This window comes from Ambystoma mexicanum, chromosome 9 (assembly GCF_040938575.1).
Source record: "Ambystoma mexicanum isolate Mex_15411 chromosome 9, UKY_AmexF1_1, whole genome shotgun sequence".
In the NCBI taxonomy this organism is placed as follows: Eukaryota; Metazoa; Chordata; class Amphibia; order Caudata; family Ambystomatidae; genus Ambystoma; species Ambystoma mexicanum.
In genome coordinates, this window is record NC_090931.1 from 601,045,155 (window position 1) to 601,059,713 (window position 14,559).

Genomic DNA, 14,559 nt, shown 5'->3' on the forward strand with positions numbered 1-14,559 from the left:
AGCGCCCGGTGCTCAGAGTCATGCAATCCCGCTTCATTTGATGTAATATAGCCTCTGTACATGCATTCTTTAGCAGTCGTTTAGAACGTGAGTCCATACTTTCAGGGCGATACCAGATCCAGCCTTGTAAATTCGGAGCGCACAAACCCTGAACCACGGAAGTGTTCAAGACCCACTCAGACTGAGAAAATTAGTTAGGGCTATTCAATATTCAACTAAGTCCTGGTTAGACCAGATTCGCACCCAACGTGCCAGTGGTTTGGCGGAAGAGACCTCTTTGGGAAGAACATTAAACGCCCAACGAGGGCTGGCTAGAGGTGTTGCCCGGGGTTGCATAAGGAGTGCTCTCAAAAGAAAATCATTCCCCAATACACTCAAAGGAAGGTGCCTTCAGGTGACCCCATAGTTCTGCCCCATAAAGGCTGAAGGTATGGCTGGAGACCTGTAGAGTTAAGTGCCGGTGAAATAGCTCGTCTATAGCACAGCGGTCTGATAGCCGGTCTGATAGCACATCGAGTAGATCGCTTGCTTGACATCTGTGCAGAGCCTGCTGACGCAGGTTTGAATCCCGGCAGGGCCAAACTCAGCCTTTCATCCTTCTGAGGTCGATAAATGAGCACCACACTCCGTGGGTAATAATAAGCAGCGCTCAGATACCCGAGGGTTCGTAGCGCTATATTGACATATTTGTCAATAGCCACTATCCCCATTAGATGTTGGTTGGACCAAAGGTGGTTCTCCGATGTTACCCAGGTAGTCGTACACCGGCACCTTCTCCAGTAATATTCCTTCAATTTCAAGAAATCCTCTTGGATAGCCTATGCCTAAATAACATGCACTTTGTCTTATCAGTGTTTAGCACCATGTGTATATCTAAGTTATGTTTTAGGCCCACAGGGGATGTAGCCAAGATTACTGTGTCATTTGCAAAGAATAGCACAGGAAACCTGTCAGAACCTAACTGACGGGGGTCAATACAAGATTTAACAAGTTCCTCTATTAATTCATTGAAGTACAGGCAGAAGAGCAGGGGTGTCAGCACGCAATCCTGCTGTACCCCCCACTCGACTGCCAGGGATGTGGTAAACTCCCCTCCAACGCTCCACCTAACTGAGGCCTTAGGGATTGTATGTTGGAAAGTAGGTTCCCGGGAATACCCTTCTTTTGTAAGACCTCAAACAAAAGCCCTCATAGAACACCATCAAAGGCTGTGCAGAGGTCAACAAAAATTGAATACACCTGGACCCAACTAAGAAAAATATTTTTGGCCAGAATTAGACACAATCTAAATCCCTGATCCACTCTGCTAATACCCCGCCAAAATCCAGCCTGCAAGTGGTTGATGGCATTGCTCTCATCTGCCCAAGACTGCAGGCAGCCAAGTAGCACTTTAGCACATCTCTGTCCAGCAGCGTCAAATAGGGATATGGATCTGTTATTCCCCCAGAATACTCTTGTCACCCTTCTTAAAAACGGGCACTATTTCAGCATCGGGCCAAGATGACGGAACCATGCCAGTAGAGGGATCAGAATTAAAGACACAGCACAGTGCGGGCGCCCAGCTGGGTGTCTCGTCTTTAAAAAGATCAATAGGTATTTTGTCAGGCCCAGAGGCCTTTCCCAGCTCGTAATGCCTCAATAGTCTCCTTCACCCCCTTGACCGCAAATGTGGCATCAACTCCTCCCCCAGGGGGATTGGTTCAGCTGGGCCGAACTATCCTGATATCACCTTGTTCACGCGTACACATATTGCTAAGAAATGGATGAATGGATATTGAATGGGTTTTTAATAAAAGTGAATTTGGTACATTTTAAAGAGTGCAAGTTCTGAGCAGATTTGGTGATGCTTACGATGACCAGAATTCAGGGACAGAGATGCCAAGGCCCGCCTTTCTGCCTAGGCTGTCTGGATTTTAGGGATCAAGATGCCAGGCTCTTAACCAGATTTCAGGTAGAGAGATGCCAGGGCCAGGATGTAAATGATGGCATGCTAGTGCCTCAGCTTCTGTTTGGACACCAGAATATAAATGGCGCTAGGATGCAGACAGATGCAGATACTCACGTGTAGGACTAGCGTGCTCCGCGTCACCCGATCAATGGGCTTGTACAATAACGCTGTAAGGGAGAAAAGAGAGAAAGATCTGTCAGGGTGAGAAGCCAGATACACAGCACTTAAGCATAGCAGCAGCTGTGTGGCTGTCACACAGTGATCATTGTTATACAGCAAGGGCTGGAGCAAGGCTAACAACACATGCGGAAGACCCGAAGAGGGGAGTACCTTCACCAACACACACTGACAGACACGCGCACCGACTATGACAACAATATAGAGACAGACAAAAAAACAGAATCGGGCACAAAGGCCAAGAAAACCCTATGTGTGTATTTGGAATCCGACACACACAAAATCAGCCTACAAACACATACGGTCAGCTAAATCTCCACATATAAATGTAGAGAGACCCGTATAAACATTCAAATAAACTTAGACACACATACGAACTTTAGCAGATAGACGTACAAATAAATGCAGAATTAAGTCTAGCAACAAGCCAAGGATACACAGAAGCATGCACCCAAGCTGGTAGATTGACAGCAACAGACACATGCAGTTGCACAGTGGAAGAAATTGACATTGTTTTACTTTTTTACTGTGGGTCCTGTACAGTGCCATATTGACATGGGAGTTCACAGAGTTCATGTTAAGACCCTCAAGTGGTGTTGTGGGAGGTATGTGGGGGGGGGGGGGGTCTCTCCTATGAACCTAGCGACCACAGTTCAAAACTGGCCTGCAGCATTGTTTAAAACAAACGGTATAGTTTAAAGCGAAGCACTATTGTAAAATAAATGTAGCCTGCTATAAATGCGCATGGATTGGGGAGCCGGACCTGGGATCGGGCGAGACATGTTTTGCCGGATCCGTGAAGATCCTGCACAATACCAACACTGCTTTTGAAAAGGTGTCGTACAAACGAGGATTCTTGGCTGTTTACACGCGCACACATTGACTGCCCAGGGCCATGCTAATCCCCGTGGCCATTCCCACCCACTTCCTGCCCCTCCCCACCCAAAACACTTCCTCATGGGAACTCTATGAGCTCGCTTTAATCAAGCCTTACCATCAAACGTTGTGCTCGAAGTGCCTGCCAAAGTCTTTTGAAAGCAGTCTTCTGAGAGTTAATGACTATTGGACCTGTAAACCCACTGCTGGTGTAATAAAAGTAAACCGGTCTGCCTTCAGCCACTCCATTTATAAGCACTCTGCGTGTCCTTCACTGAAGTCAGGTTAAAAACAAGCATTGAACTATTTTGGCTTGTGTATAAGTATTTGGCATTTGCCAGGCACTGCTACTAGATACCCAGGTACTGGCACCATTTTGCACCTGCTACCATCAATGGCCAGTTAATACCACTACGGCTGTGCCTGGCAAGTGCCTTTCCCATGCCTACACAAAAGCCCAAACTGTTGGCATTGCCAATGCTCGTTTCTTTTTGCAGTAACTGGCTGCACCACATCCCTCACACAGTCACTAGTGACTCAGGCAATAAATATGGCAGCCGCAGCAGGAGCTAGGACCAGGAAATGGAGGAGCTTGTCATGTTCGCTGCTCAACTAATGAGATCGAGGACCGATAATAGGAATCTCTGAAATATACAAATCCAAGGGTTAAGATCACTTGCGGATCAATTCACAAACTTTAAACTTTTTGGTAAAACATACTCGTAAAAAAAAAAAATCGAAATGACAGAACCGATGGGAGATGCAGGTCTCCACATCCCTAATGTGACGTCTTGAGTACAACAGTAACCGAATATCATACTTTCTTATAATAAATATTAATTCGAGTTGGCTGTGGGGGGAAATCTGGGGCTGCTCACCCATCAGATTTTCATTCAAGAATGTGCAGAAAATTCGAAATGGGATTCCCCTCTTTGCTGACCATTCATACGTTTATTAAACAGATAATTAGTACGCGGCGAGGGGTCGCCTGGCGGCCTCCCAGCCCCGTTCAGGATTCTAGAACCTGGAACTACACTCAAGATGCTACAGTATAAAGTAAGTTTTTGGTTTCTTTTGGTGTGGAAGTACCCTAGCAACAAACAGCTATGCGTTGAATAACCAACAGGCGTTAATATCATTTAAGCAATAGAACCTGAGGGGTGGGGGGGGCATTTCCCCCCACAGCCAACTCCAATGAAGTTTTATTAGAAGGAAAGTACTATATTCGGTAACTGTTGTATTGAGCAAATGGTACATTTACCCGTACAATGTGGATGATGGAAGGGGAGTGACATTTAAGACATGGACTGTAACCTTCATTACAGTGAGAGACTGAATTACAATGTAGCCGCACACCAATGGAAAGCCCATACACACAGGAATACTTTGGGAAAAATGGCCTTGCCAGCTTTAAAAATAAAAAGGGCTCCCTCAATATACTTCGAGTGCTGTCCGTCTCCCCCACATTGCAGTGGGAAGGAACGGCCCTCAATATTTCTGGTGTGACGTGCCTAATGCACCACCATTGGCTTCAATATTTTCAGTGCAGTGTCCTTGATACTAAATGCCAAGGACGAAGCCTCAATGCTCAGTGCAATTTCCATGGTGGGAAGCATTACTAGGTCTCAAAATCTCCCATGATTTCTGTGCGATGGCAACAGGAGGAGCTCGGAATTAGTAGTGTTGTCTATCTGGCATGTGATACCAGGGCGCCGTTAGCTACATCGCAGCGTAAACTGCCGGATGCATTAAAGGAAAGGATAGCAATTGCGCCTTTTCCCAGTATGAGCTGCATGATGGGAAGGGTTAGGTGTTAGTGCTATATGCCAGGCCATTATGGGAGGGTATAACGTTCTTTCATCGACGGGTGCAATTTCAAAGTTTTTTTTTTACGAGTACTTTTTAATGAAAAAAACTCATCGAAATATATAGGTGGGGTTGGAAATATATATATATATATATATATGGGATGAGGGGGGTCAGGAATAGGTAAACAATAGGGGATGGGGATTCCCAAACTAAAAATAGAACAATTTGATGAGTTTCTTTGGTAAAACATTAATAAAAAACCCCATCGAAATTGCACCCTTTTTTGATGAAATGACCTAGAACCGATGGGAGATGCAGGTCTCAACATCCCTAATGTGATGTCTCGAGTACAAAATGGGATGAGCCTCAGTATTCAATGTAGTTCTCCCAGTGCATGATGGGAAGTGCGGGGCTTCAATTATCCAGGTGTGCTGGGAGGCTTGAAGGAAGGGCCGAGTTAACCTTCTCACTGCAAACTGACCTGCGCTGAAGGAATGGTTTGGGTTTCACATTGAAAGTGAGCCTGGCTAAGTGCATGATGGGAGCATTAAGGATGCCTTAGTTCCAATGTGACCAGTGTAATGTATGAAAATAACTGCTCCGCCTCAGTGTACCCAGAGCATGTTGGGAAGGCTAGAAGGGCGACTGTGCAGGCTTGCCCACTGGTAGAAGCTTGCTTGGATGTTGCTTAATCCCCACAAATGTAGCAAGCTGAACATGTGAACGAACGAGGGGTCTCATTACAAGGTCCCAAAACACGACAAACTATGGGCTTCTGGGAAGAAAAGCACAGGCCACTCAATGAGGACTTGATGAACCATCTGCCCAATGACTTCTCACCGGCGCTGCCCAGTTCTGTCCAACCAGCTCCCGTTAGCTGCACAGTGTAACTTGTACTGCTTGCCCTTCTAAGAGACTGCAACCATTTGCCAATAACGGATCTGGCATTACGTACCCCTTAAACGCGCTCAAGTCTGTGTCTAGCGCCTCCATTTACCCTCAATATGTGCCTGCATGGATCACTTTCAAATTGTTCTCTGCATTTCATAAATGTTCCATTGTCCCGCTTGTGAGCACCTTCACCCATCCCTAAACAACTACTTCGACCATATCTAGAACATGCCTCACACAGAGTAAAATGCCACAGCGCCTGTAGGAGCTCCCTTGCCCGACTAAGAAACCGTCCCAAAATATTTGGTTTTACTTTGTCTCAGCCCCCATATATAATATGGACCTACTATGCATACGTCACTTATATTTACTGAGAAACCCGCACCGGCTTTCAAATGGCAACATATTCCCCACCACTGACATCTAGTTCAATCAAAGTGGCAATACCACCGCTAGTAGGTGCCAAATATGTTTATTAATTCACACCTGTGATGGCTTTGCCCCATTATGACAGCAGTATTCCCATGAAAAGATACAACTGCGATGGCGTTGCCCCCACATGGCAGCAACTGGCCTTTGCAATAACACACCTGTGTTGATTTTGCCATAAGAGGCTAGTATGTGCCCAGGCATAGTCATATTAGAAAGATGTAAACGTGGCGAACGATGGTCTTTTTACTATGTCTATGCTTAATACACTAGTGTGCAAAACCTAACGTGTACACACTTTTCACCATATAAAAAAGGTATTTACCGGGTTTATCGGTTTTATTCAAGTACCGATTCTCAAATTACAGTGCGTTCTGATAGCGTGATGCGCCTGAGCTCAGTCTCAAAGAAAAGCAGGGTTCGTTTACATGTATGGTGAAGTACTACACTTCTTTAAAAAAAAACGGAGCCACTCAGAACACTCCTTTAGAAAGGTGCCAGCTCTATTCGATGAAGACACTATGTGATTGTCACACTGTTGAAGGCTTTGATAGTTGCTCACCGCGTCCTCAGCCATTCAAACCCCAGAAACGCAAAATACTCATAATAGACGCCAGTGCATACTGAATGGGAGCCATCTTTTTTTCAGAAGTCTAGCGATTCGGGCTGGCCACGCAGAATCCGTGTTAGTGTATGCCTCGGAGTCTACCTCAAACTCAGAATGTTAAGACAGAAATGTTGGCTTGTGTCTTGGTCCTCAAAGATTGGTGTTCGTAAATCTGGGGTCGCAGTCTCATTCTGCCTGTTCACCACAAACTTTTAGTGTATATTCCCACTGAAGGTGGCACAAAGACAATGACATCCCAACCTTAAATGTTGGTGACCAGACTTCTTGACATAGGGCATGCTCCTGTGAACATAAATATACAAGCGGACTGGCGGATTATGCAGTGTTTTCCTATATGTCAACCAACCGCCCGACTGATTGAAGCAGGAATGAGTGCTTTGTAGCTTCTGTAGTATACCCTTCGGAAAAGCAAGTGGGTCTGCTGGTAACCGCCTTGGAAGATTTCAACACGACGTGTAGTAGAATTGAACATCCCCTGCGACAGGGTGCATTTTTCTCTCCCTTAACGTTAAAGACCGCCCTCACATCTCCACCCCATGCGTTTCATATGGCATGAACTCTCACTACACACAGACAGAGGGAAAGTACTGGTGGCCTCCTATGGACCGATATATCAAAATGTATGCAGGCAAGTATGTCACACGCCTGGAGAGTGACAAACGTTTGCTGATGAGGACCCCACCAATAAACAGTGTTAACATGGATCGGTAGAACGTGGGTAAGCCTAGGCATCTACTTCATAGTCCCATTGGACGAACTGCGTACTGAACAACCATATCCATTGGTAGTTCTGGACTACACCTGGAAATGGTTGTGTGCTGTGCCTGCAATAAACAAACTCAGCATCCACACATTGCGAGATGTTTTAGGAATGAAGGCTACCCCAAATACCTACTCTCTGATAATGGTGTACAATTTATGTTACATGCCATGGCCTCGAACGATATAGGAAACCCTGCCATACATGATCCTTACATCATGATGCCTTTACACAGCATAGATGGTATAAGACACAGACAACAGATTTAACGCTCTAAGTAAATGGTTTATTTTTCTTAAATGTCAGCATGGAGTACGGCCTAAATTGCCCTATACTAAGCTGGCATTTTCCTACCCAAAGAAAACTAAGGATAGTCTGTGTCAGTAAATTCAACTCAAACGTCTGTGTCCAAAATCTATACTTGCCCCCACAACTAAATATGTACAAAGTGTAGGGATGTCACCTCTAAAGTCTGGATCTGTAACCCCAGCTAGCACATCAATTCCAATCCTCTATGCTAGTCCTGATTTGGGAGCAGTCTAATGTAGGTATCAGGTGGTGGAATTAGAATAAATCAGTGGGTATCAGTCTTCCTTCGCCTGGGGTAATGATCTCGTCCCTACTGCTGCAAATATCAAACCCAATAGAGCACTTTGTGGCTACTGAGGGGTCTGATGCTCTAGAAATTAACTTTTCAAATATTACGGTTCCTCAACTTGTACTGGTTCAGCCGCATCCCACTCATGACATTTGTGAAGGCATCATGAAGACAGACACAGAAAAGATATTCAACTTTCTAAGTAAATGGTTTATTTTATTTAAATGTCAGGATGGATTAAGGCCCAACTTGCCCTATGCTGAGGTGGGGTTTCTCTACCTAAAGAAAACTAAGGATAGTATGTGTCAGTTCAACTCAAACGTCTGTGTCCAAAACCTATTCTTGCCCTCAAAATTAAATATGCACAAAGTGCAGGGAAGTCAGCAGCAAAATAAATGGTGTTCAAAATTAAGTTCCAAGCTTCTTCCAGCTGCTGGCTTATGTTCCGCTTCCTCAAGATCAGAACAGTTCCAAAAGAGTCTCAGGTTCCCTTCCCCAAATGTTCAGCTCTTCCAACTTCAAAGCTATCATGAATCCAAACATCTCCTGCCTTTCAATACAATTCCAGTTCATCTCCTTAATCATCCAGGCTTCCCAATAATTCACATAGGTTACACTCTTTCTGGATTTCTCATTCACTTCAGCAACTGTTGCAAAATGCATGCTTCTTTACATTTGCTTTCCATGGCTCTTTTCAAGCATGGGTCACTTGGTCTAGGCGCAGTTGTCTGACTACATGGTCCAGCCACTACAGGTCACACGACGATAACCCTAGGCACGTTGTTACATTTCTGTATTCTTCAGGTTTTCGCCCACACAGGGTTTCTTTCTCTGAACCTGTGTTGTTGGCCAGCACTTAGTTCAGATTCTCCTTGGCAGTCTCCTGGCTTTGCTACAACATGTATCTCCTACAACTCACTCTGTGGTGGTGTTCTTTTCCCACCACCTTGCTTTCACATTATTCACAAGTATCACTTGCTTTTATCTCATGCTGTATTCAAATATGCCCATTACATCTTTCAGCTATTTCGATAGTGTGTAATGTTTGTTGCACTCTCAAAAGTACTTGCTATACTCTGCAGCTTGTTTGGCATTCAAAAACACTTGTTTTGCTCTCCCATAACAATCGTGATGCTTTTCAGCTCGTTCGACATTCAGACATGCCTGTTGCCAGCCCCCAGAGTGCCTCTTTTTTACACTCACTGGTACGCAGCCACTCCTCCGAGCGTCTCGGTTCTGCTTACCGGCTCCTTTTCGCTCTGCCTTTTCCTCACTTGCACCACAGTAAGCAGCGCTCACCGTCCTGGAACCTGCAGCACATAGCTCAGCTCCTCCATAGTGGAAGCTGCCAGCAGCGATCAGGAGACTTCAGTGCTCCACAGCTCCTGCTGTGGACACTGGGCAAGGACGACAGCAGGCTTCTCAACCCTCTCACGGCCACCCTTGGCCCCAGCGTCTCTCTCGCACTCCTGCTCAGCACAGCTTTCTTACAGCCGGTTCCTCTCCAGCCTGCTTCACTTCTACAAGACGCGCCATTCTCTCCAGGCTGTGTCTCCCTCTCTGCTGGGCGGTCACCCATTTTATAAACCTGGGACTTGTTAAACGGTCGTAGGTGCAAGTCCTTCACTTCAATTGCCTGACCCTGCTTAAGCCATTTAGCTGGACATGCCTGGCTATTAGAATGGAACTCCTCCATAGCCCTCTTCCTCGCCTCAGTACCAAAGTGGTGTGAATGAATGGAAGTGTGCATAACTCCCAGTTGTTTCCTCCTCGGCCCAGTCTTAAGATGAAATGGTTGTGGGACATTTTGGGGTGGAAGAAAGGGGCAACGACTGATAATAGCCGATGAAGGCAGGGGGAATATAGGGTTAATTGTCACAAGGGAAAGGGGGATACCATGTCTCATCCAAAGACATCCTCTTCTCATACCCAAGTTCCCTCCACCCTGGTGATCCTCCCTCGGATATTCACCCCCAGAGTCAGGATCCAAGAGCAATGGCCTTTGCCTGGCCACCTGAGAGGACGACCATGGGCATAAGATGTGAAGATGCCCTCAGGTTCCTCAAAGCTGAAATGCCCAACCTGAGAGAAAAAACAGATTAATTAAAGAATGAAACATGTAGGGCATTAGAATAGGGAGAGGGTATGTGAGAAATGGTCCAAGAGGGTGTATACACCCACAGGTCGAGGACACATGCCACAAGTGGATGATGGAAACCTCTCTCAATAGCAACCATCTATGGATGCAATAAAGGGGAGCAGAGAAGAAAACAAATTCAACAGAAGGCCTGACATTGCATCACACATTATGACAAACGAGGGTTGGGTGAAAGTAAAGTTATCCTTCAATAAAGCACCCATTTCCTCCAAAATCAGCTCAACATGGAAAGTAGCAGAGGTGTCTAAGAACACAGCTATTCCAGGTAAGGGAGTTAAATGGAATAGAAGTCAAACTGCCCTATACAAGAAAGGAAAAGCTTAATATCCACACTGAGTGCAAAGACCCAGAAGAGTAAGGTATAGAAGATCTACATCCAATACAACCAGATGAGTACTGAGGGTGGGGGCAGCTTGGCTTCGTACATGTTAAGCAGTGAGGGAAAGGGGTCACTTTTGGCAAGTCTCTGGGACGTATACCGAGCTGCCCGCATAACAGCCATCAGAAAGACTCAGCCGGTGGTAGAAAGGGTCCAGATCACGAGCCACGCCTCCAGGCGGCCTCCTCTGCACCAAATCCTGTTTTCGTTTCAGACTGTGTGCTACCATCAATGCCCTTCCAAAGAGCAGCAGTTTAATACATGACTGCAGCCACTACCGTGAACAATGTAGGGGTGGCCCACTTAAAATAAATCTCAGGCCGACTGATTTGCAAATGTTTTTCACATTAAGCATGACAAAAAGAGGCAAGCCTATGTCAAACAGGAACACAAATCATAGGGGTGTGAAGAGGAAGTGCCAAGTATCATCTGCAGTCCAGCCATCCACTTTGAAGTGCCAGGTACATTCACGCCAAAATATGTGACATATGATGAACCGATAAACCAGCAGAGAGCCGCAGTTGGGCTCTGCCCAGAGCCTATCAGAATAACAGCACCTATTGAAGTACCGACACCCAAGAAAACCTGGACACTAAGGTACCCGTTGAGAAAATCATATCTGCAAGCAAGACGAAATGACAATTGTCAGAATGTAATACCCGAAGAAGACACTAAAGGAAGACAAATAGTGACATCATAAGAAATCGGACTGACGCACATATAGAAGAGATAATGACCTAAGAATACTGACAAGGAGACAAAATACCATGGTTAAGTGACATCTTGAGCCGAAGATGAAGAAACTGATGCCAAGAGGCAGAAACCTATGCCATATGCACGATGAAGATATTAAGTCAGTTTAAACGTGTGCAGATGCAAGAAACCGCAAGAAGCAAAGAAATCGTGAATCTTGCTTATGCTTAGTAGTAAACGATTGCGGCAAGCGCCAACTATACATATATATACCTCAAAAGCACTTCATAGACAAATGTAAATCCACTATGCACATAAGCAGAATGGAACAAAGGTTACTAAAGGTCTCAAGAGAAGAGTGGTGCAGCGAACAAATCGAGAATTAAGACGGAGAGAAACCCAGCTGAAGGTAACCATGCCAAGCAGCCAAGGTCGTATCGGGCTGGAATAGGCCAACAGTGGCTACAATTAAAGAGAAAAAGAACAGAGTATCCTGTTCATAAACATCAAGATAAGCCACAGATGGTAGAAGACTGGCAAAATTAAATCAAATGCACGGAAATGCATGAAGAAGAGGCCGATTTCCCAGTGTCTGAATCACGTGGCAAGGCAGGCAGGAAGGGATGAGACTTTCACACCTACGCATGGATCCCTGCCATACCCATACTCAATTTTCTCAGACCAAGAAGCAGACTCGAGGCCAAACTACAAAGAAGTAATTGACAAATGACCACTGAGGTGATGAATGATTGTAACATAATTGGAGGAAAGCTGGGGTGCAGACTAACTCCCTGCACCTGGCTGGCTGTTCTGCATGCTGCTAAGCTCAAGTGGAAAATTATGAGTGGGGTTGATGCCAACCCAACCAGAGGGGACCGTGTAATCTAGGGTCCTATAGTTAGTAGAACCAATGAGACGTCGTACTTTTAGTGACGTTTACAGTAGCCATTTTGAAGGAAGGGCTTAGTTGCCCCACCTGACATTGATATCCAATCCCCTCTCCCCGTTACCATATACAGATATAGCACCTATGTTTAAGTTACCTTCCCTTAACCAATCACGTTGAACGTTAGGTTTTTAAGATTACGTGTCAATGAGTTTTTGGTATAAATATTGTGTTTTTTTCTGAAATTAATTGGAGTTTAATCAAGAAGAAAGATCGAGCGATTGCTGATGTTCATTGAACTCCCCGTTTTTTGTACTCCTCATTAAACGGACTCCCTTTGCCAAACTATTGAGTTGTCATTATTTGGTGCAAGAGTACGAATGTGCATCCTCATCTATCTCAAGGGTGCTGCTGCTCATCTTAAAGGGCTTTTTGGAGACCCCCAGTCTTATGGGCCAGCTGGGGTCCATCCAGTTCAGGTGTATTACAAGGGCTCATCTGCAGTGGGTTGAAGTCTTGAATTTACCACCTGGGGGACCGTTTTTGGAGATCTCCTTTTGTCTAATGTCAAGTGGGAAATAATCGCCCACTAGGTGTGTTCGTGTACGTGAAATAAGAGATTTGCAGAAACACATTGTAGAGCTTGGTTACCATATACTTTTGGGTGGAAACCTGCACATGAAGTAGTGGTGATAGATCTGAAGAATGGTTAGTGGTTTTTCTGCTATGTTATCCTTGGGGAGGAGTAGAATTCTCATTATGAGCAGTCACTTTACATGGAAGTCATTGTTGTGTAGCAGAAGTGAAAACGATAACCCCTGTCAAAGAAATGGCTTCCTACCATGGGGGAGCAAGGGGGATGCAGGGTTGGGGGGGCATATGTTCTCTCTCACTCACTCACACGTGTACGTCTTTTTTTGGTGTTCTCGGAGGGAAGTCTAGCCTTCAACCCTTACACAGTGATAAAAGGAGTAATATATTGTTGGGTTAATAGCAGAACCTGTAATTTACAGTACAGTGAAGCTAATGGCACTCTGGGTCTCAGTGAAGTTTACTCCTTGCAATGGGTAGCTTCTAGACTGCATGGGTGCATTCAGGGGCGTCTGTATCTACAAGCACGAGGTGATGCTTAGGAGAAGGTGGTCATCTGGGTTGGAGCATTAGGATGAACAGAACAGACCCTGGGGCTCCAATGTGATCCCTCATAACCGTCTATGGAACCATCAGAGGCAGGACTACTGACTTTTGACTCAGTCGGGATGGTGCCAAGTGGGGTCCTGCGGCCTGGGAAGGCCTCAGTTTTCACCCTCAGGGAAAATGGGAGGGCGGACGTGGAGGCAGGTCGTGATAACAGCACCAGCCTACCTAATTGGAGGAAATGTCAGTGACAGAAAAAAAGGAGGTTCTGCTCGTCACGGACCACACAGTCTTTCCCTCAGGGCACTAGGAATGCACAGCCAGCAACTACAGAGTATGAAGATGGTACGACCCAGATTGCTTTGCTGGAACTAGCAGTGTTTACTAAAATAGACATGTGTCATCAAGGGCATTAAACTAAGGGACAGTGATGGGTGAGTGGACCAAGTAGAACGAGGGCTGGTCAACATGGACGATGCATCCATACAGCCTATGTAGGCTGTGGGAATTCAGAGGAGATGGTTAAAGGGTTGGGAAAGAAGATGAATGTGGCTGCAGAAAGGGTGGAAGGGGCTTTAGAAAGAGGTGGTCAAGAAAGGAAGACAATGGAAGGCAAGCAAAGGGAGAAGTGACAAAGGGAGAAAGGAACAGGTGACTGTTTTAAAAGAGAAGGAATGGAACAGGACACTTCTAACGTGGACAAGGAAATGGCCCGGGCAGCCAAAATGGTAGCCTCGCAATCGAGGACGAAAGGCAGTGGGCACCATAAGTGAACAGTGATGGAGTACCAACACCCCTGCCAAGATGGGGTCGGCCTAAAGCAGGCTGCCTGTTGGGGAGCAATAGGGAAGTGGCTTGGGAGACTCGGTCATCCAGCTATGAACATGGCATACATCCAGGAATGTTGGAAGATGCAACGTGGCAATGGCCAGATGGGGTATGAAATAGGTTAACAAGGTAGAGGGTTCCATTGGTCCCATGAGAAGAGGGCACAAGACAAAGAAGAAAAGAGGACTTGGTGGGAGGCAGCGGGGAACGGGAAGAATTCAGATGGAAGACAGAAGAGTCAGTACAGTGCTGTACAGAGGTGGATCACACCAAGAACATGAACAAGTCAGTAGACAGGCCTAGATGAAGGCTACAAAGAAGTTTGGCCCCATGAAGGAAGGCAGGTAAAGAGTATGATTTAC

At 45.7% G+C, this 14,559-nt stretch overlaps 1 protein-coding gene across 6 annotated transcripts in view; it reads right to left on the reverse strand.

The window, feature by feature from the left end:
• The window catches only part of ABR (ABR activator of RhoGEF and GTPase), a 1,582,060-nt gene that overhangs the window by 517,118 nt on the left and 1,050,383 nt on the right, over window positions 1-14,559 (reverse strand). For all 6 annotated transcript variants that reach the window (XM_069615233.1, XM_069615235.1, XM_069615234.1 and 3 more), the window contains one exon: window positions 2,063-2,115. In XM_069615233.1, the coding sequence (XP_069471334.1) occupies window positions 2,063-2,115 (53 nt within the window). The remainder of the gene's footprint in view (window positions 1-2,062; window positions 2,116-14,559) is intronic.